At 38.4% G+C, this 22059-nt stretch overlaps 1 protein-coding gene across 1 annotated transcript in view; it reads left to right on the top strand.

Annotated features, from left to right (window-relative positions):
- Nucleotides 1–22059, top strand: part of LOC104276215 (transmembrane protein 132D-like) — a gene marked incomplete at its 3' end in the record, with an annotated part of 103738 nt that overhangs the window by 45618 nt on the left and 36061 nt on the right. The window contains exon 3 of the mRNA XM_009872445.1: nucleotides 4335–4481. Coding sequence (XP_009870747.1) covers nucleotides 4335–4481 — 147 coding nt within the window. The remainder of the gene's footprint in view (nucleotides 1–4334; nucleotides 4482–22059) is intronic.

Below are 22059 nucleotides of genomic sequence, written 5' to 3'. Positions count from 1 at the left end.
TCTTTCCCTTCCCTGTGGTGCTTCAAACCAGACACTTTGTCGACGTTGTACCGCGGCACTTAGCAACACACGCGCTTTGATGCGGTTATTTTTCACCAGCCAGCTGTTCCACTTTATACAACACTTAAGTAACAATTTCACAGCCATTACCAGCCTGCAGTAATGACATGGGCTGAAAGCTAAGCGCTAACTGGTTGTAAACTGCAAAAAGTGGGAGATGCTAAAACAGACACTTTGATAAATGAGAGAGGACATTGCCTGCATTTTAACTGGTCGAGCTGAAGCCTCCTTCATCACTGAAGTAAACATAGTGTATAGTGGGTCGTGAGATAGGATTGGGAATCACTATCTGTATGCACTTAGGAAATGTATTTCCTTGATTTCAGGTGCGATGTATTGATTCTGGGAGTTCCTTCTAAGTTTTTTCCTTTCTCAATTCTCTTGACTTGTACCCTGTCAGCACTGACAGGTTTTCAGGGATCAAGGGCTCCCAAGGGCTTTGTTTGCCGTGATTGATTTGGTGCAAGGGGTGAGCTACTTACGAGTCTCAGTAACTGATGTGCCTGGCCATGAGCGGTGATCCAGAGGTAAGTAACAGCTTGTAGAAACAAGTGTGAAAGTGTTTAGTTGGATAGGGTCCTTTCTTTTGAAAAAAACCCCAAACATCCAACCACCTCAAGCCAACTACAACTGAAATTTTTAAGTCTTTTCTTTTGTTTTCCAAAGTAGAATCTGGCCCAAAGTGATGGGCACAAAATACGCAAACAACTTTGCTTGCTGCTGCCCAGCCACAGTGTTTTAAGCAAACGTACAGTCTGTTGTATTATTGTTAACTTTGAGCAAATATATGAAGAAGCTTTCTCCTATACCTTTTTGCATATTGCGGTTGAGAAATCTTAGTAGGCTGAACTGTGGTTGAACCGAGAGGCTGTCTCATGAGTGCTCTCAAGCACAGCTGAAGGGTCAAAGACCCAGCTTGCCCTGTGACAGCCTGGCAATTCAATAAAGCAGATTTGCAAGAAAGTAATTGAGCCCTGGCAGCAGTCACAGTGTTCTCACCTCAAGTATCTTCAGTTTCATCTGTTGACAAATAACATACCTTCAGTTATTATTAACCCTGTCTCATCCAGGTCATTCTTTGGTAATTGCAAAGTGCTACTGCTGTTGTAAATCGGGTGAATCAAATTCTGCAGTTCCCCAACAGTGGCAAACACAGTATGGAGATGTGCTGGAGGATAAAGCATTTCCTGGGATCGTGGAATTGAAGCTTTTGTGCTAAGTATAGCAGTATGTTTAACTGGTTCTTCAAAAAGAATTCCTAACCTCTAATTCTGCAGAAAGCAACAATCATGTTGTGTTATTGTTTTCAGTAGAATCAGGGGTTTGAGGCTTTTAATAGATGACTAAATTAGAACTTATCAAAAACTCTTCTAAGAAATCCTGATCCATAGACTGCAATTACCCCAAGGAGTGTACACAAGGATCTGCATTTGTTTAGAAACATCAGAAATCAGTGCAGGATGGCAGTTTGTCATTGGATGAAGCGAATGTCAAGGATAAACAAACTCAGCTTGTCTAAGTGGCTTTGTGTTAATTTTTCTGTTTTATCCTGTCACTTTGGCATTTACAAGAATCCAGACAGAGAGTAAGAGGATGGTATAAGTTATATGTCTGTGCTTGTACACTTATTTTAATATGTTTTTTAATGCTTTAAAAAATAAAAGTGTGAAATTTCCTTAGTTTTCAGTGTGTGACTGTTTACCTAGCAGTACTGAGACCCTGCGCAGCTTTCTTAGTTGCGGGAAAGCTATTGCATATGTGCCAGGAAAGCAAGGTAGACTAAGCTGTGGTCTAAGACTGCTTTTTCATCATTCCCTACCAATTTTATAAATAAAAAAAATAAAAACCATAGCTGTTGTATAGTCAATATAATCTGTTGTGTGTTTTTAAGTAGCAGTTATAGTATAGTAATTGCTCTTAACCTCCAGTCACTGGAAAATTGTTGCTTTTATGTAAGGCTACTCTCTGCTTGGGTTTCCAGGACATGGACCTTCCCTCCTGCCCTGAAATCTTGTCCAGGAGAATTCAAGTGCTTAATATCTTTGTTTGTTCCTTCCAAACGTCTCACAGCAGGATCAGTTTTCCTCCACATGCCCCGTGAAATGTAGAAATCTTAGACATACTCACTGTCTCTTGCAAAATCTGGAGCAGCGGCTGATTGTTGACCGAACACACAGTGCACTCCAGCAGGGGCTTGCTGTGCCTCCCTGGCAAACGTGAGGGACCAACCTTAGAGCACGAGCGGCTTTGTGAAATGAAACCAGCCAACTCACTTGCACCCTTGTGAGCGGTCTCTGGCTGTGATAAAGCCACTGTCTCGTGCTAGAGCTGAGCACAGTGAGTTGGCTTCCCGTTGCCTTTTCAAATACCAAAGCTCAGCTAGGTGGCCCAAGTCTCACACTGGCACCTTCTTGCCAGCCGTGATCAACTACTAGAGAGAGAGCCACCACACTAGAGAGCTAGAAGGAGAGGTTATGAGCTTCCTAATCATAAGCAGCTTCAATTCAAAAGATCTGAGCCACCCTCATATCCCTGTGAAGAGGAAATAGTTTTCCTAGCATTGGTCTTCATTGACATCCAGCGGTTTTCTTTTGAGGTGGAAGAGAAAGGTGGGACCAAATGCTGGTCACTAGGAATAGCTAATGCTGTATGCTGAAAAGTGTTTCATCCAGAATGTCTGGCTTTCTCCTGTCTCCCTCTCTTTCTCTAAGATGCCAGGAATGCATTCCATTCTTCTCTGACCATTGATCTCTTGTCCTGAGAGATGTCAGTGGTCCAGGAGCAGTAACTGCACCTGCTTGAAATGTGTTTTGTGAAATTAGTGTAGAAGCACTTGAGGACAAGTTGGTGGCCTTGGTGTATTAATTCCTCCAGATGTGCTAAGGAAATTACAGCCACTGCTATTGAGTTAGTGATAGAAGAAATGAGATATAACTCTTATTGTCCAATACAGTTGAATGAATCCTTTGGCTTCTTATTCTGAAAACATCTGACAATAATCTTTGTTGTCCTTCAAAGATTTCACAAGTAATTTCATGCAGAGGCAGAGCTGATAGTGCTTGTTCTACTGATATTAGCATCTCTGCATGGCAGCAGCTGTTTATACAAAAAATCACATACGTTTTTGTTTTTCTGCCCAGAATTGAGAACTTGCCATAACACTGAATGGATTTTGTGTGTTAGACTTTAAGCAAATATCATTAAATTGTCATTTCCTGACAGCTCATATATAAGGCTGTTCCACCACAGTGGACTTTTTGTTTCTGTAAACACATTCAGAAACCAAAAGTTAACACCAGAAACTCTTAATTCAGAAAATTGACCAACATGTTGTAGCTGTAGTCTAATTCGGTAGTGCCCTAAGGTACATAGTTATTTAGTTCAAGACAGGGAGAGAAAGAATTAAGGAATGCAACACCTGCTAACAGGAAATAAAATAGATGTTTATACACATATATATGTATGTGTAAATGTGTGACTTTTGCTCCTTTTCTCCACTGGTTATTCAAAATTGGAAGTATTATATTAACACATGAGAACCAGAAAGTACTTCTCAGTAGCAGCTGCTCCAGTTGTCATGACTGTAACATTTTGTCATAGAGCTCTTCCTACTCTGTAACCTCACATATAGAAACAGACTTCCAAAGAAATCAGTCACACTTTTGGAAAAATAAGAATATTTCTAAGTATTTTTAGGATTAGAGCTGATAGAACAGTTAAACCCAACAGTATTAAAAGAAAATGAAGAAATATTGTGGTCTCAGAAAAATGATGGAAGTTGGAGCAAAGATATGAAATGGCATGTTCAAGTAATCTGGGGGGCGAAGAGGGGGGAGAAGAAAAGGTAGAATTTGCTTGTAATATGAGACCTAGCAATGGCTCCTCACTCCACGTGTAAGCCCCACCAACCACCTGACTCCTTTTTTGACAAAAATGGTACTTTCTATTCCAATATAATAAATTCTAGTCGTAAGAGAGTTTTAATGTGCTCAGTGGTGCCCTGGATATTAGGAATGAGGAGCATGCTCTGCAATTTAGCTATGACTAAAGCTGTAATTGCCATTAGTTCAATAAGATTTCCATCTTGATACAATTTCTTCAAAATATGGAATTCCTAATTAATTCTCTCATCTCTTTTCCTTGTAATACTGTTGAACTCTAATAAGTGGTAGCATTTTCTGTGGGGCAGTAATGAAAAAATAATGAAGAAATAAGTAACAGATTGAGCTGAGATTTGGTATCTAATTGGTGAAATATCCTCTTGTTCCTCCTAGGGCAAAGGTGAAGAAAGGTGTGAACGTTTTCGGTGTAAGAGCCAGCAGCCCCTACTTATGGGACATCAGAGAGAGCATGGATTATACCGGGAAATACGCGCCAGCTGTTATTGTTTGCCAGAGGAAATCTGCTGCCTCTGAAAACAGGTAGGTCATTCCCAGCAGTTTATCTTCTAATAACTAATGGTTGGTTTTCCTTTTCAAAGCACTTCACCATGATTTTAGTGAGTTTCATTATACTGCATGATGAAAATGCTTTTGGAAAAGCTGTGGCTGTTTTTACTTTGTAGTATATTGCTAACTCTACCACATAACAATTTGAACAAACTGTTATTCAATCCTAATACTCAAAGGAAGTTGAAACTAGCAGGAAATATTGTTTTCGTAGAGTATTTAGAAAAACATGTTTTATATCTTAGAATAAGGTTTTGTCTAGTTTAATCTCCTCAGATTATTTGCTGCCAGGCAATATAGCAGGGGATAGTTATAGGGCTTCTTATGGTGGGGTTTTTTGGTTTCTGGGTTTTTTAAAAAATATTTTTATATTTTTGCTTGGGTATTTTTTTGGTGTGTTGTTTTGCTTTTTGTGGTTTTTTTTTTGTTTTCGTTTGGTTTGGTTTTATTTAGTTTTAGGTTTTTGTTTTATCCAGAGGAAACCATGCCCCACGTTTTTGTTGGTGAGACTTATATGAATTTTTAATCTGCAGAAGGGAATGGATTTTCCGTTTTCCATTGCCATTATGCAACAACTTTGGATGCTGACCTGTCTTAAACAGCCTTTTACTGGCAGGTGGATGTTCTGTTTCCAATCACAACTAATTAATGGATATATTTTCATATAATTTGCTGCTTCTTGTTCATTGTTTTTGGAACTGGATGTTAAGTGCATATTTATAAGGATCTGACTGCCTCCATATGTATTGTATTTGGCATTGCTCTTAGAAAACTTACCAGGTAACGTGGAACTTCTGCGCTGTGATTTACTTCTGATATTTTACAAAAATCTTATAGGCTTTAGGAATTTATTATGTGCTTTATAATTTTTAAATAAATACCTTCTCAGCCTAATAACTAGGAAGTTTCATGTCTTTGCAAGCTAGGTATATGAAAAAAAGAAGGGAAGAATTTTCCCTCATAATCATGACATAAATCACATTTTCCTTATTATAACTCAGTTTTCACACAGTTTTTCTGCTCTTAGTGTCCTGAATTTTCTCATCTAAAACATATATTGTCTCGTACTTGACTGCATTTTATTGGTCAAAGATGCAGTGTGTGTATATATGCCAAGGTCAGAGCTTCCTACTGTCTAAGCACAGTCTGTCAGAGGGATTCTTTAAAATCCCAGTTCAAAGCTATTTGAAGATGGTGTGAATATTTTTCTTGCCTGAAATGGGCTTTGGATCAAAATCAAAGATTATTTCAATGACGAGTTTTCCATCAGACTTTATCTCGTTGGGTCCATACAGTGCATTTGCCTGGTTTCTCTTCCTCGTCGGGAAAATATAGTGCATCCTCATGGGTGAATTGAAGCTTGGCAATTTATTTCCCTTTGTTATTCATAATTCAGTGGCAAGCCTTCAAAATGACCCCTTGTATACAAAAAAGCAATTTATTATGTCACCTTTTGATGCACTGGTTGTGGGTTCTGTGTATAAGCATTGCTTCATGTTTATTAAAGGAAATGTGAGCTCATATACATATTAGATTTTACTGGAATGAAAACAAAATGAAGACAAAGTATAAGTATAGCACTCATAATGTCTGTTTTGGTTATTTCTTCTGAGTTCCCAGCTGAGATTTGTGGTGTTCTCACTTTTGACAGCTTCTTCCTCGTTGTTTGTAAATAAACATAAAATATTTGCAATGTATTGCTCAGTGAATTGTTTTCCTCTTTAAATCTAATTATATCTGTTTTGCTATTGATTTTAAGAAGTAAAATCAAGCATTATATGGGGAAAGAGAGTGTGCTCAATATTTCTGGGGAAACAATTTTTTTCTGTATCTAGGTATGCTTGGTGTCACTAAATATGCACAATATATAACAGCTAAATATTGATGTCTCCTACCAAATTATTTTCCTCCACAGTTCATTTAGCAATTCAACAAACTCTGTTTGCATATTGCTTAATTACTCTTAAAAATCAGAGGTCTGGTCACATGAATGCAGAGGTGGCAATGTTAATTAACTAAAGATTCAGTACCTTTGTGTTTCTGATAGTTTTACATGGATCAGAAAATAGTATTAATAAAGCTAACTCACTGTAACAGGTGTAATTTCACGGATTAAGGAGGCACTTGCACAAGTGACAAACTTAACCAGGTTGCCTGAGCATTTATCAAAGTTTGAAATATATCAGTCATTTTATTTGGGGAGGTTTTGGCACCGAAAGCTTATCGTAACAGGATTAACATATAAATATTATCACAGCCAGCAGGGTGTTTTAGAATGAATATTAACAGCAAATATTATGAGTCTGTATGAGAGTAACTAATTAAGCCCATCTGTCAAATATGATTTGAAGTTCTCGGTGCCTTGCTTATTAAGGGCTTGTGACAATGTTCCAGATTAATGGTAAAGCAATTAGAAAGTTCTCCCCAATTCTTCTGATTTCATTCTCTGGCAATAATAATTTTGTAACACTCTAAATCCCGACCCACGAGGTTATTAGATGGGCTTACTACTTGTAGCATCTGTACATCACTTCTGTTCTTCTCTGTGAAACATCTATCTTCCATCCCTCTATTGTCATGTAGATGACCAAAAATCGAAATAGAAAATGGTGTGTGGGGAATTACGCAGTGGCCCAGAAATGTGACTTGGGAAACACTTAAACACTGATTGAATCAGGGAGAGACATCATGATACGTGCCATCCTTTATTTATTTCCTTTGGTAGTTGGTGATCTTTCTTGTTCTTAGTTCCTTGTGTAATGGGGTGAACAGAATAGAAAGATGAGATTAGAGGAATGTACTGCATTTTCTGAATGCTTTCTTGGCTTAGTGCTCTTTCTCACTGAACCCGAAACTGCTGTCCTAGTGGTGATTGAGAAGAAGAATAGCCAAACATGGAATATCTGCATTTTTGTCTGTTCTTCTCTTATGTTTCCTGTTGGACTGGAAGCACGCCAGGTGGGATTGGTTTGGAAAACTATCAAGGTGCCTAAAGATGCAGATTTATTGGATTTTCCTCATCTGCAAAACATGATCGATCATAGATAGTACTTCCCTGTGTCCATAGCTGCTGTGGAGACATTAAGCAAGATGTTCTGATATGATACTAATGGGTGCTGTGATCCTCTTAAAATATTTTATTCATGTTTATATTTGGGGGTCCAAAGGTTTACTATTCCATTGGAGAATACATGATTGTGCTAATGGCAGGAATGAGGTCATTGAATCAAGAAAGTGCAAAATAACTATAGACAAAGCTTGCCCATCTCTGAGTAGAAACTTAATGTCTGGATATGGCTGATTAGTGCCTTGTCTCCAAAACCATTTGAACTGTATCATGGGTAAGCTTTGCTCACTAGTTTTCTTTCTGCTTATTGTTGGAAATGATACAAAGATAGCAATTCTGTTGATGCTTTTGCGCTTCCAATTTTGGGTTAGAGTTCTACAGCATTAAAGAGTTAGTAGAGAAACTCATTTTCATTTTTAAGTGCAAGTGACTGAATGAGTCTGTGATAACATAGTCACAGTAAGAGACAATGACAATATATTCTGGGCTATATCTCTCATTTGTTCCCGCGTGCCTCGATTTTTATAATACTGTATTTCAAAGTTTAGTTTTCTTAACACTTTTATAATACAAGAAATTAACTTGATGTTAGATAATAACAGGGGACAGGAAAAGGTATGGCAGCATTGCCTGTGATTTTCCTACACAGTACTTCCTTTTTATTGCATCTCTACCATTATCTTTAGTGCCCTATATTTCTCATTTTCAGTTATTTAACATTAGTTTTTTGTGTTGTAACAGCAGTGAGCTATTGCCTCATCCCCTTACTTGTTGCATCTGCCAGTACATTTGATAGAGTCTCAAGTGTGCTATAATCCTAAAATGCTTTGGAAGCAACAAAAGCAACAAATTTAACATAAATAACAGCCTAATAATTACATTATGTCTCTTGATGGTATTCATCAAAATGCCTCATAAAAGTAGTTTTATGTTTCAGATCACCATTAATTTTTTCTCTTGCTATTCCTGTGCTCGCGTGACTTTAAAAACTAGAGGTCTATTATTGCTTGAAAAGAAAATTTTGTACTCAGTGGAATTACGAAAGTAGCAAAAATGTAGCAAAAAAAATGTAGCTAAAATGTAGCAAGAAATGTAGCAAAATGTAGCAAAAATGCAAATGTAGCAAAATATTTGCAAATGTAGCAAAATGAAGCAAAATATAGCAAAAAAATGTAGCAAAATGTAGCAAAACCTCACAACTATGTAGTAAAAATAATTTCTGGCGTATTTTGTCCCATCACATCAATTGCATGAACTTCAGTTTATGATGACGAAGCAAAAGCAAGACAAGGACTCAAGAAATCATACTTGCTTTCGAATGAGATATACTCAAGTATGGCATAAAAAAGCTGGACAAGCAAGGAGTGCGAAGGGTTGGTCTAGGCTGTAGGTTTGGGCATTTGTATGGCAACAATTGAGACTTTTTTTTTCTTAAAAAAAGGAAGTGATATATGAATTCTTAGCAAAAAGCAATTTCTCCTGTTCTGTTTTTAATATTGTTCTTATTATTGGGGAGCATAGGGGGTCGGCTGGAGGGAGAAGGCTGATGTCTTTTATATGCTTCCAAAATTATATTCTGAGAATAATTATTCAGCCCTAAAAAAAATGGCTGTTCACTCAGTATCATTGATGCTGATATAATGGGTTAAAGTATGTATTATCAGGTAGATATAATATGTTAATTTGATTCTGGAATACCAGAATTTAACTGCATTTATACTTCTGAGGCATATGGGTAATGGTCAGCTGTAATTGTATTTATCCTGGGTGGCTTTCAAGTTTCATACTGTATGCCATTTGGGTTTTTCTTTTACCTTCCTTTTAGTTTTACCTTATTTGAAACCTCTAGGCTTCTAAGGGTTTATATATTGTGACGATGTGAAAGTACTAAACATCCCAGAAGTCATGTTTACATTCCACTGTTTGAAAGCAATTAGTCACAAACTTCTACTTCTTATTTCTCATTTTAAAACTTAAATGTGTCCTCTGAGGGAGAAGTCTTTGAGGTGTTGAGGCAAAATAAATTTGTATGAACCATGCTCAGTGCATCATTCTGTTACATGCTGACCCACTTTTTTCATTTTTTAAAAAGAAAACTTTTTTGTTTATCAAGAAATGCAGAATCTCTCTTGAAATCATCCTACTCAATGCTAATATGCTAGGAAAAAAGTTTATGGTTATTAGTTTGAATCAAATCAAGAGGAAAGAGATGAAATATTAACCAACAACTATTAGGTAAAGGCATTATTAGCCAACTTTTTCACCTGTTTAAAAGAGACTCATTCATTTAAAAACAAAAAGATTGCAGGAAAGCACTTCAAAGGCATGTAGATAGTCTTCTGGCATCTTAGAGGTGGACTCTGACATTTACACGAAGGAGATGCCACAGGGCAATTCAGCTGTCATTACGAGAAGATTCCCTTTAATCTCAGCTGAATTTTAGGGTCCTCCTTAGAGAGGAAGACTAGTCCTTTGTTCTTTTGTTTGTGAGCGTAATGTAATTGGGAGTGGGAAAAGTGACAATTAGCATTGACTTGCTCATTCTGTCTTCAGAAACAGTTCAAAAAATAAAATAAAAATCCCTCATTTAGGGATTATGCTTTTGAAATACTAATATACAGTTGTATAGCATTTGTGATCTCCTAAAGGCTTGCAGTTGGTGATACACAGAGCTACAGCGTTGCTGCATGCATATCATCTTAGGCAAAGTGGTAAAGGTGAAGTACCCCTAAAATGTACCCTGACATGACTTGACAGTTCACAGCAGGACTGTATAGCCAGGAAAACAAAGGAGATTATCAGTCGTGCCAGTCCCTTTTCATGCCACTATGGCATCCCTCCATCCCATGTGGCACTTCTTGTGCTGAACGGGAGAAGGTCAGACACCCCCTCTTTAGAAGGCTACGTAGGTATTGCACCCTTAGCTTCTAGAGGTTGCAGAAGGGTCAAAAGGGAACAGGGACAGAGAACCACCTTTTTGGTGGCAACCCAGAGTCTGCAGGTTTTCTAGGACTTGAGTTCTTGAAGCAGAGAGTTGGGCTCAGGGTCACAGTTATACCAGCTCACTACACACCCCAGGAGAACCAGAGTTCTTGACTGTCAGCTCTCACTGCATCTGTAGGAATAATAATAAAAAATATGAGAAAATACTATAAACTGTTAAAGACATAATGTTAATTTGAGAAGTTTTTGCACGAGGTCTAACTTTTCTTAGGCTCTGTGGTCATTTTCTACTGCAATTATTATATTTGGCTCTGCTTTTCTGACAGTCTATCCCAGGCGGAAGATAAATCGAATTAATATTATGAACAGTAGTGACTGCAGACTGGTGTCCTAATGGCCAAAGTGGTCACAGGCCAGTGGCCATCCACTGACTGACCACCATCTTAAGTAGAGTTGCCTCATCCAGCTCTACTGTGCATTCCAGGCCGTCCACCACCTGGGGAAGAAATTCTGTGTCCTCAACAACGTTGGAGCAGAAGACAAATCTGAGAAAGTGTTTCTTCATTTGAGTTAGACTAGTTCCACGTTTTACATATGCTAGCATCAGGATAACCTCTCTCAGCTCATTTCAGCTAAGCGTATAACAGGGACTCAGTATTGCCTTGTTCGTGAGCTTTTACATATGCTAGCATCAGGATAACCTCTCCCAGTTCATTTCAGCTGAGCGTATCACAGGTACTCAGTATTGCCTTGTTCGTGAGTTTAGCAAGGAATTCAAGAAAAGGTGTGTTACCTTCATCAACAGCTATTGTGATAGCTCAAAAAATGGAGGTTCGTTGAACGCACCTGAGAAATTCTGGGAGAAATTCTGATGATTCCTGTGCTCATGTGACTAGAGATTACATTTTAATGCTTAAAGGGATCATTTCAAAAAGTTCTCAAGGCACAAAGTTTTCTGATGTGCTGATAATTAGGCTTGTTTTCTCTGACATATAGTAACTTCTATAAAGTGAAGTTCTATAGCACAATGATCAGCATGACTTTGCTAAAATGCCAGGAGCTGTCTAGAGAGAATCTTCTGAAGATACTCTGATTATTCAGATTAAATGAACTGCCTCTAAAATCTGCAAATGAGAAGTAATGTTAGGTGTTTAATCCCCTTTCATTGAGAGATTCATTGCAGAACTGGGAATCAAATAATTTGAGGGAAACAGTCTAAGATTAACTAATATGCTGACAGAAGTCAGTTACAGAGAGGGTGGATCATTCAAAGATATGTTGGGGGTTTTGTCCACTCTTTTTCTTCTTAGCTGATGTGCAGTTGTTTATGGGTTTTTCTGCCACCTCCCTTGTAGTGGAGCTGCCCTTTGTTCTGTGTAGTGTTGGAGTAGATAAGGGAGATTTCCAGTAGTCTGCATAACCTCATGCATATTTAGTGTCTTTGTTCTCACCCTACTGTTATCCAGTGTGATAAATATAATTTTAAACCTGAGGAGGAATGATTTCCCTTAAGAACCTTAAGGATTCATCACGCTTGCTTTGTGTTTGTGGCAATGTAGTCCTTAAACCTTTAGTAACCCTAAAGCTCAAAATAACAACCCCAGTGGGACAAAACTAGTTTGCTACCTATTACAAAAGAGGCAGCAAGTGAGTAATCTCCCATCTATTAAAAATCTAATATTAAAGGCAGAAGTGTGTCTTCTGAAAGTATCTCTAATGGTGCTGTTGATTTTCTTTTCCCTGGAGGAAATCTTGTAAGAAGCAATACTAATTACTGAGAGAGTTGGAAAGTGAGTGGTTGACTTAAAATATGAGCTGAGGCTAAAAATATGCCTGTTGCTCTTCAGGCAAGGGGATTCCCATTTTTTGGATTAAAAAAAGTTATTAAATCTAGCTATCACATATAAGTCAACATACAGCAAATTGTGGATCAGAATGTTAAAATTATTTAATACAATCTAGCATCCATAGAAATTGTAAAATTTGTCTTAGGTAAATTCCAATTGCAAGTGCAAGGTTCACTAGGCATTTCAGTTATTTTATGGCTTCAGTTCTTAATATATAGATTTATTGATGTCATGAACAAGGCAGGATTTCAATGTTAAAGATCTGTGGGTGGTTTATACAAAGTGACAGTGCAGACATAACTCCTCCTCCGGTTATTTCACCTTGGTCACCTCTTGGCATTTTAACCGCCTCTGGTGGGCTAAATAGGGCTACTGCCCAGCTTGATAGAGGTACAGAGAGGGCATAGGCTAAACTTTAAGGACAGTTCTGACACTAATACATGACATCATCTATTAGGGTTCATGTGCATGCATTGAAATGGGCTTCCAGAGCTAGGCTTGGGATAAGATCCAGACAAGCCGATATACTGGGCAGGGAACAGCACCAAGCTAATCACTAAGACCATGCAGAAGTCAGTGTTGTTTTATGACCCCCTGCAACTGCACGAACCTTAGTAACTTGCCTCAGGTCATCCAGAAGTGTGACAGAGCAGGAGTTAAATGATCTTCTCATGTGTCAGCTAGTCCCTTGAGAGTCAACATACACCAAAGGCTGCTTTTTTTTTTTTTTTTTGTAGTCAGAAAAAACCTTCCCAGGAGTCTATAAAGAGCTCTCTGGAGCTGCTGGTGTGTCTTAGACCTCTTTTTGAAGAGTTTCTATTGACTTCCATACCAATAGAAGAAATTGCACTTTGTTAGGAGAACAGGATGCCTTGTCTTTGTTGACATCGTTGATTCCACCGTACACACACACACGCACATGAAAAATCAGCAACAGGACAAAAAACTGAGGTGTGAGATTCCACAGGCAGAGCTGTCTGTGTGATCACTGGATATTTTGGGTTACATGAAGGGAGTGTGTAATGTGATTCATTCCTCCCCTTCATGGTAATCTGCAAGCAAAACAAGCAGTACTTCCACCTCTACCAACACTCCGTCTTCTGCAAGTGTTTTCCAGCCTAAGGTGTAATCTGGAGTATAAACTTTTAGTGTTATACAGAGCTGTTTTAATGTTCGATACGTTTTCAATTTGCACCTGGTAAAGTCTGAATCTTTCAATCCTAAACCAGTCCTCGCTATGTAGGTCTATGAATCATTTGTTTTATGTATGATAGTTTGATACCAAATTGAGCATAGGAATGCTTAGAAAAGATGTTACATATGAAGTTTAGCCAAAACTATATTTTAGAGTGTGTAGGAGTGGGGAACCAGGCTCTGTCTTTTACGAAGCCAAGACGATTGGCTTGTTGCACGATTCTTTGGAAAAGTACAGGAATCATTACAGGGTCCGTTTCGATTTGTTGCTCAGGAACCATGAGAGTTCTTCCATACAAGAAGTAATAAATATGATTTCTTATTAGGTATGCTTTAAAATTGGAGTGACAGGTCTGCTGCTTTGCCATTAGTACAAGACCAGCCGAGGCTGCTCACGATGCAAAGTCACAATCCAGCAGCAAATGTAACCATCTGATAAAGAGCCTGTGTGCCCCGCACTCTGTACTCGTGTTGGCGATAGAAAGAAGATGAAGGGATCAGTCGACTGTGATGTCTCTGTGGTTGTAATTCATTGTCAGGGTGGTGGCTGAGAGATTGCCTACACTTATGTAAATGTGTTAATATTATTCTTAGTTTCAGGGATTACCTAAAGCTAATATTCAAATGTGCAATTAGCTGAATGGATGACTCCTATCTCCATCCTTTCTTGACATAAATTTTTCTCTGGCATATTGCAGGAGCATGTGCCTGCCTTTTCCTCAGCTTTAGCTGAAGTAGAATACCTTCGATGTTGACAGATACTGTTTTTCTTAAAAGTCTTTCTTCACCAGAAGACTTCCTAAATCCTGGTTTCATAACTTCAGCATGGGAACTGTGGGATGGGATAGCTCTTCAATTTATACTGCCAGAAGTGAGACTATATTACTTGCATCTTCTATTTCTTACACTGCCTTTCTAAATCAACTGTAAAATCAATCCCAAAGCATCTGTTTCTGATATTTATATAATTCCCATTTTAGCTATACCTTAATGGACCAGAGTTTCCATATGTTTCTATGTAGCAGCGTTTGCAAGTGCAGGTGTGCTCTTACCACATATTAAACATGAAGGCCATCATACCAAGCAACCAGGAAATATATGTCTGTGTGGCACAGAGCAGAGCAGTGTGGAGATCAATGGACCAGCTTGCCTGTGACACAGTGCCACATGCTCATTCAGCAAGCCCTGGTCATAGAACAAGCAGTGTCTTAGAAAATTAGATTGTATCATTTTTTACGTTACATATCACTGCTCAGAGGAATGTAAAGAGCTGAGTGGAACTTCTTCATTTTCAGTTTATTTGAATCTTACATTTAATCTTATACTAGAAGGAAAATAATTAGCCTGAATAATTTTCAATCCAATTAATCTATTCCTAAGTGGCAAATATTGTACCTGGAAACAGACTGATTATGAAGTGTTTCCTCTGAGATGCATTTTCCTGTTAATTGTTGAAGCAATTAATTTTCTTACAGACACATGCAGATCTTTGTGTGAAGTAGTTAAGGCAAGGAGAGCAAAAGGCGTAGAACAAAGGGAAAAAAGGTCAATAATAAAATAACGAATTTATCACATAATTAATAATTGTAATATATATATATATATATGGTGTTATATATGTTGTACATACATTATGCATTTGCCAACATCCATAACAGAAGCTTTCAAAAGCTGAGGAAATTAGGACATCTTAAAATTAATCTTTCATGCATATTCATTAAAACCAGTCTTACTTACGTGAACACATGGTACTTTTTCCATACGATTATGGGCAGAGAAGAATTTGGCAGACAAACTCTGACAAGTCTCTGCATGATGTGTTTTTCAAAATAACATCTTCCCCCCACCCCAAGACGTACAGTTTGGGAAAATGTGGGCAGATTTTTATAAGAAAAACAAAGTGCACTTTTGCATTTTGGATGTAAAATCCAAAGTTTATCCAAAAATCCAAAAGATATGCCCCTTGCCAATTTTTGAGTCCTCACATGAAAGCATAAGAAACATCATAATGTTCTTCTGGTTTTCAAATGTTTATTTCCAATTCTCAACATCTTGTAATATGAACAGACAATGCTGTTCTCTTAAAATCCAGTGCACATGGCTCAATAGCTATAATTTTAACTTGGTTTTCCTCAAAAGTTTAAATCTAGACACATCCCAGACATGAAAATTTATATGCGTAACTTAAGCTTTGCAAGGTTGTCATCTACCAAGCGGAGGACTGTGCAACAAATAATTGTCTTAATATTTTTGCAGCTATCAGAGCTACAAATAATATAATCCCATACTTTCACTGATATCTCTGTATTATATTAGAGATACACATACGTACTCAGTGCATACATACTGTCTATACTGCAATTCCCTTTCAGTTCTAATAAATTGAATGTTTTGATTTTATGCATATTCAATACCAAGAACTTGGTGGAAAAGAGAGATTGTTGGTGTATTCTGCATTTGTTTTGTATATTTTAGTGAGATAAACCCCTGACTTAGTCCTTAAGAGTCTCAAACAGAATTACAACATCTTGATGAAAAGTTACTATTTATTCAAAAATCAAGACTTTGTTCTCAGAAATTACATGAAAATAAATCTTGTTTGCAGTGGCTCTAAGCAGCAAATGATCAAGGATTTAGCTGTCTCTGGTGCATGGGGATAAATGCACAGCTTCAGAAACGTAGCCTTCTGATCAAGCCTTTGAGATGGTGGGAATCAGAAATTGTTTTATAAAAGCAGTGTTTTTGCCCTTTACTTCAGGTTTCTAGTTTTGACACTCTCATCATGCTTATGTAACTCCCTAGTAAAATATCTCCCGTTCAGGGGTTTAAGGGATTAATCTTGACTATGAAAAGAAATGCTTCTTGTGCTTCTTGGATAAACGACAAATAATGATTTTAGTCTGCAGTTGTAATCACAACTTGTAAACACATTGAGAAAAATCCTAATGAACTGTGAATAATAATGCAGATGCTCCCATCAGAAACGTAGAAGAATTAAGGTATAAAAGAATGCACAGTTACCAGACAGGTGAAAACAACTCTTAGGTAGGGCAATCGTTTACTGAAAGCACAATCCTGAGTGTACAGATCTGCTGGCCAGCTGGGGTGGAAGATAGTGCTTTCATCCCTCTTTCACTTGAGAGACTGAGGTGGTGGGTTTTGTTTTGTTTTGGTTGGTTGGGTTTTTTTTGTGTGGTTGGTTTTCAGTGTTTTTTTTTCTGTTTTTTAACTGCTATAACAAAAAAGCCACAATAAATGAAGTTTTTGAAAGTGGGGAAGGAAGAATTGTGCTAGGGGCAGAGTAAGGAAAGTAAATATTTAGATGAAGACTATGAGAAAAAGCAATATGTGTATTATGAAATCCTTACAATGCAAACACAGGAAGGGCTAAATTACGCTGCTTGATTTGCAGCCCTAACATTGTTTTAATGTAGTTTTAATAAATGCATTTGTTTTACTATATTGCCAGTTAGATTAGTCTGTAAATCCTGCTACAAATTCTGGTAGTAAGCGCTGAAATACTTTACGCGATGACTGTTAACGCTGTGTTGCCTGGTCAGGTTCCCTGGTTCTGTAGCACTGCAGTGACGGATGATCTGCCTTGTCCACTCTTTAGGAGCCTTTTAGCTGCCAGAAAGAGGGATTCCTGGGAACTAAGGCAGGAATGTGGCTGTTCTCTCACCTGGGGACCGAGCACAGTGGTGCATTTGAGCCTTCGTTTGGTTCTCTCTTTCCGTATTTCCCTTTTCAGCAGAGCTGAGCCTCAGGGAGGGCAAATACACACTGGGTGCTACCGAAGTGCTGCCAGGATCGGGCAGTGGGGTGCTGGGGGTGCTGGAACCGCTGCTTTCCTGACAGCAGAGGAGAGATTTAATGACGGTGTCGGGTTCAATACCACAGCATGGACGAACCTCGTGGCCAAGCTGCGAGGCATTAATCTTCCAGCGCAAGCAGATAGGCTGTTAAGACCTGCCTGCTGTCTTCCTCTAAAATCAGGGCAATTACCAGCTACAGTGCGCCCAGCTGTAGGGAAGGTTAACCAGAGCTATTTTAAACAGTCTTCTCCCAAGGAACAAGCAACCTGAGGATTGCTGTTTAAACATCTGGCTGTGGGGCGGCGTTCCTAAATACCGTTTGTCGTGAGAAGTTCTAAGTCACGTGGAAGCTGTGATTTTAAGAAGGAAAAATCTGTACTTAAATCCATCAGAAAAGTAGCGTTTTTGGTGAGTGAATGTACAGAACTCTCCTGTTCTAAAATTAGAAAGTCAATTTGTCTGTTAAGCCAGGGGAACAAGAAGCTCTACATGCTCTCTGAAATTAGCAATGAAACAAGCTCTATTGAACTCATCTGTAGCTTTACACCTTCAGGGCAGTGGCTGGGACCAAGGCAGACAATATTTCTCCAGGCTGTCACAGTTACTTTACAAGAGTAAAAGGAAGAAGGGGAGGAGAGAGATGTTTTGGTCTGATCTCTAAATGAAATAACCAGCTGAACTTTTAAAATCATTCAGAAGATTAAAGGACACTTCAAACAGTCTACCATGTCAAGTTTTAATTTATTCTGCTGAATATCTCTTCCTTAATTGTCCCAAAACCAAGACATTGAAGTTAAGACTCATGTGCTCTGTTAAAAGGTGCTGTTACTTTAGAGGAAGACGTTACTGGAGAAGAGGAAGACAGGGGGGAGGTCTTTCATGTGGTATAGACCTGGAAAAAAGAATTAAGACAATAATTTAATGCTTTTGATTTTCTATGGATAGTACTTGGGAAGGATTTAACCTTACTGTAGGTATGCAAGAATCTTTTTTGTTATAGTAGAAGTGAGTTTCATTGCAAAGGGTTGCTGAGAGATATTAAGTAGATGTGAAAGCACTGACCATAAGCAGCTTGAATTCCCACAATCTTCAGCAAAACTTGAGCCTAGAGGTGTGAGGATTTGGAAAACTCAAGAAACTTTCAAGGCAAAAACAAGATGTAGCTGTAAAGAAGTGCATAAAACTTTTGCTTCCTTTTTTTCCCTGAAAAAAAGCCTGGCTAAAAATTTGAACAGTTGCATATAAAGTATCAGGAGTTATTTCTGTGACTAATAAATAACTCAAATTAAATTACATATATGTATGCATTATTAGGTGATTGCAATTTCAATGTGTTGTAAATTAAATTCACCTGAAATCTGTGTTGTGCTAACCAGATCTTAATGAATATGCATAAAGATGTCAAGATAATTTTTCAAGCTTTTCCCTCTTGAAATACAAGATTGTTTTTCTGTAGCTACCTTATGTGTTAATTTACATGCTGTTTCTGCACTCTGTGGTTATTACTTTCTTTTTTGTTTATATGTCAACAATATTCATGATTTCTATTTTTAACATTATAATATTCCTCCTATTTTAGAAAGATGTCAACAGGCAAATATTCAGGTACCTTAGCATACTGTGTAGATCCATTGCTAATAATAGGTGTATGATTTTTTTTCAAAGTAAACAATTTATGCTTACTTATGTCATAAATACGGCTAGCAGTACTATACATGTGCTAACTCAGTAATACATTTGTCATTTTTAATGAAGTAAAAAAAGCAAGTACCTGTAGCTAGGTCAATTTTTCCTGAATTTCATTGTTTTTTTCTTTGGGGAAAAGGGGGAGTTTTAGCCAGGTTTTCTTATGAAATTAGTCTTACGCTACCGTGCTGCCTGTGCATGCATGTTTTAAATTTGACAGCAGCATAGATGACTCCAAGTTGGTTATATTCTTATATGTTTCATGAAAATATGCAAGCAGTAGATGAAAAAGACTTTAGAGAGTCCCCAGGCAGCTGAATTCTTATCAATAGCCAATTACGGAAAAATCTTCCATAAGAGCTTGTACTTTCTTGGACACAAGAGTGATTCAACCATGAGAATACTAGCTTTTACTTGCTCCAACCTCACAGAGCTACTTCTTTTTCACACTTACGTAATTTCCCGAAAATCTTGCCTCTATAGTGCAGACCTGGCTTCAGTGCATAACAATTGACAGTGTGTTGTAACGTTGAAAGGACCCTTTGTCAAAAATGAGGTAGGCTGGATTTGGAGTTCAGTAAAGGTTCCACTTTGATTTATCCTAGAAGAAGGAAGGGAGAGTTGTCAGCCTAAAATGCTGTGGAAGTCTAACCAAGATAGTAATGTTGTGAAGCTAGGAAACCAGAGCTGGGTCTTGGGTAGAAACTATCTTAGAGCTTTTGATTCTATGACGTAGAACAATAGTAGTTACGTTGGTCTTTAAGTGCTCCCAAATCTTCTAGACCTTTTATCACTAGAATCCCTTCCTGAGCCAGGTAACCTAGACTGGAATCAAATAGTCCTGGGGAATTCTGCAGTCATGTTATCCTTCCCAAACCCAGCTGGGAATGCTGGAGATGAGGGACTGGGTAGCTGAATAGTGATGAAAGCAACCACAGATGCCTGTGTGAGCTCAGGGAGGCGTGTGTCCTTGGAGCTGCTGCAGTGTGTGGTGCAGTGGGACCAGAGATCCACCTTGGCACGGCAGGCTCCACACAGAGACAGCAATGCTGTAGCCCCTCTTCAGAGCAGTTGTGTCTTAGCTGAGACCTGTGACCACAGGCCTGTGATGCCAGACAGCGAGATGCTCTGTTCAGGATGTGGAACTGGGAAAAAGCTGAAAACTATGACTCTGGAAGCCAGATGTAGACATTCCCTTTCACTGGAATGCAAGGGAAGCATTTCCATTGCTCTTGGCTTTCCTGTTCAGTGCCAGCACAGGTTTTTGGGGGGGCTGTCTTCTGCACTGGACGAGGACAGGAGGGCTATAATTTCAAGGTCTGAATCTAGTGGGCTGCTCAACAAGGAATGACAGCTGCATCCTGATCTGAGTAGCATATTCACAACCCCGTGCAGTTGCCCCTGCTGTCTCAGAACATGGCAACACATGGATAGAGCTGAAGTTTGAGAAGCACGAGGTTGGTTAAATGCCAGGTGGATATAACAGCTGTACTTGATTCTGCCTTACAGCAAGGGAAGGTACTAGATAAGGTAGAATGAGCCCCTCAGAGGTTAATGTTGTCTGAACCCCACAGTTCCACCTGAACTATGATAAATGTAACGCTGTTCGCTTGGAAGATCACAAAAACATTAGCTGTGGCATGGAAGCACACCCTACTACCTCTCTGTAACTCTGAAATCTAAAATCTAAATTTTCTCAAGAAGAAGATGTCTTAGTAGGAAAAATGGAAATCAAATCTTCAAGGTTAAAAAGTTCTGTCTAACCTTTCCCGTTATTGCTCAGAAGAATTATTTCTGAAAGTTAATAAACCACTTGCATTCACCTCATACAGTCCTCCCTAAACAAATTGCTTTTATTGTCAAAACTACAAATTTAGGCATTGTGATCAATAGCATCGTTTTATGAGCTGTCAGTAAAGGGACTTGAAGATGCAGCTTTGCTTGATTGTCTAGGAATAAAGATTGATCAGCCCCGTTGCTTTTTCTGTATAGATCTTCGGTTGATTCACATACAGTATACAAAGCAAAGCACTTTCACTTCATCCCACTTCAAAATCACATAGTCGATAGCTTTTCCTCTGCACATCTCTGCAAGCGCTTGGGAGTACAATCCCAATTAATATGTTAAGAAGGGTAGAGAGGAGGAGCATGTTTTGATGTTGGGGTCTTTCCCTCACAGAAGAATGTGATTTTAATTCCAAACTTTTCTTGGTTCATTTCACAAAAGGTATTGAACCAAGACTGTTAGCTTTTACTCTTTCATGTTTTTTCTTTTATTGTTTTTCAGATGAAGACAAGAAAAAGAAAAGTGCAAAATGATAACAAAAGACTGCTTGCTCACAGTACTGTTGATTCTTGTGAGACATTTTGGGGCAGCAGTCTGCGTCAGATGCTGTTCTCATTGTGCCAGCCAGAGAAGGCTGGTTGTTTTAAAGGAAAATGAAGTCCTTGTATGTACTAGTGTCAGAGAATTTGCTGGACTTAGTTATTTCCAGTGGAAAAAAAGGAGTATTGGCTGAACTGAGTTATTTTCATTGCATGTATTCAATTACCAAGTATAAGAATTGCAGTGTTTATGACAGATTACTTAACGTGCCTGTGCATGATGCAAGTCACACAGTGTCCATAACTTATTTAGAGCTTAAGTTAGTTAAGAAATTATATGCCTCGGCCACAGATTTGTAGGCAGGCATGATAATCTTCCTACTCCTTGTCTGCCTTATTAAAACTCACTTATAATGTGGTATTTGGATCTTATAATTGTTTGGTCTCTGTAGGTGCTACTCTCATACAAATAAGAGAACTGAGCATTTGTGGCTGGATAGTGTGGATGAATGTGTAGGTAGCTTAGTGATAATTCACGGAGGAAAACCAGAATGTTGAAGAAAGAAAATGACTGGTTGGATGTACAGGAGTGGTGCAGTGGATTGTAGAACAAGATGTACTAGCTAAGGGTAGAGAAGAGGGGCTGGGACTCGAGCACGGAGCTTGGCTCTGTC

This window comes from Apaloderma vittatum, unplaced genomic scaffold (assembly GCF_000703405.1).
Source record: "Apaloderma vittatum isolate BGI_N311 unplaced genomic scaffold, ASM70340v1 scaffold2897, whole genome shotgun sequence".
NCBI classification, from domain to species: Eukaryota; Metazoa; Chordata; class Aves; order Trogoniformes; family Trogonidae; genus Apaloderma; species Apaloderma vittatum.
Note: the sequence above shows the minus strand (reverse complement) of the source record. Positions and strands in the feature narration are given on the sequence as shown.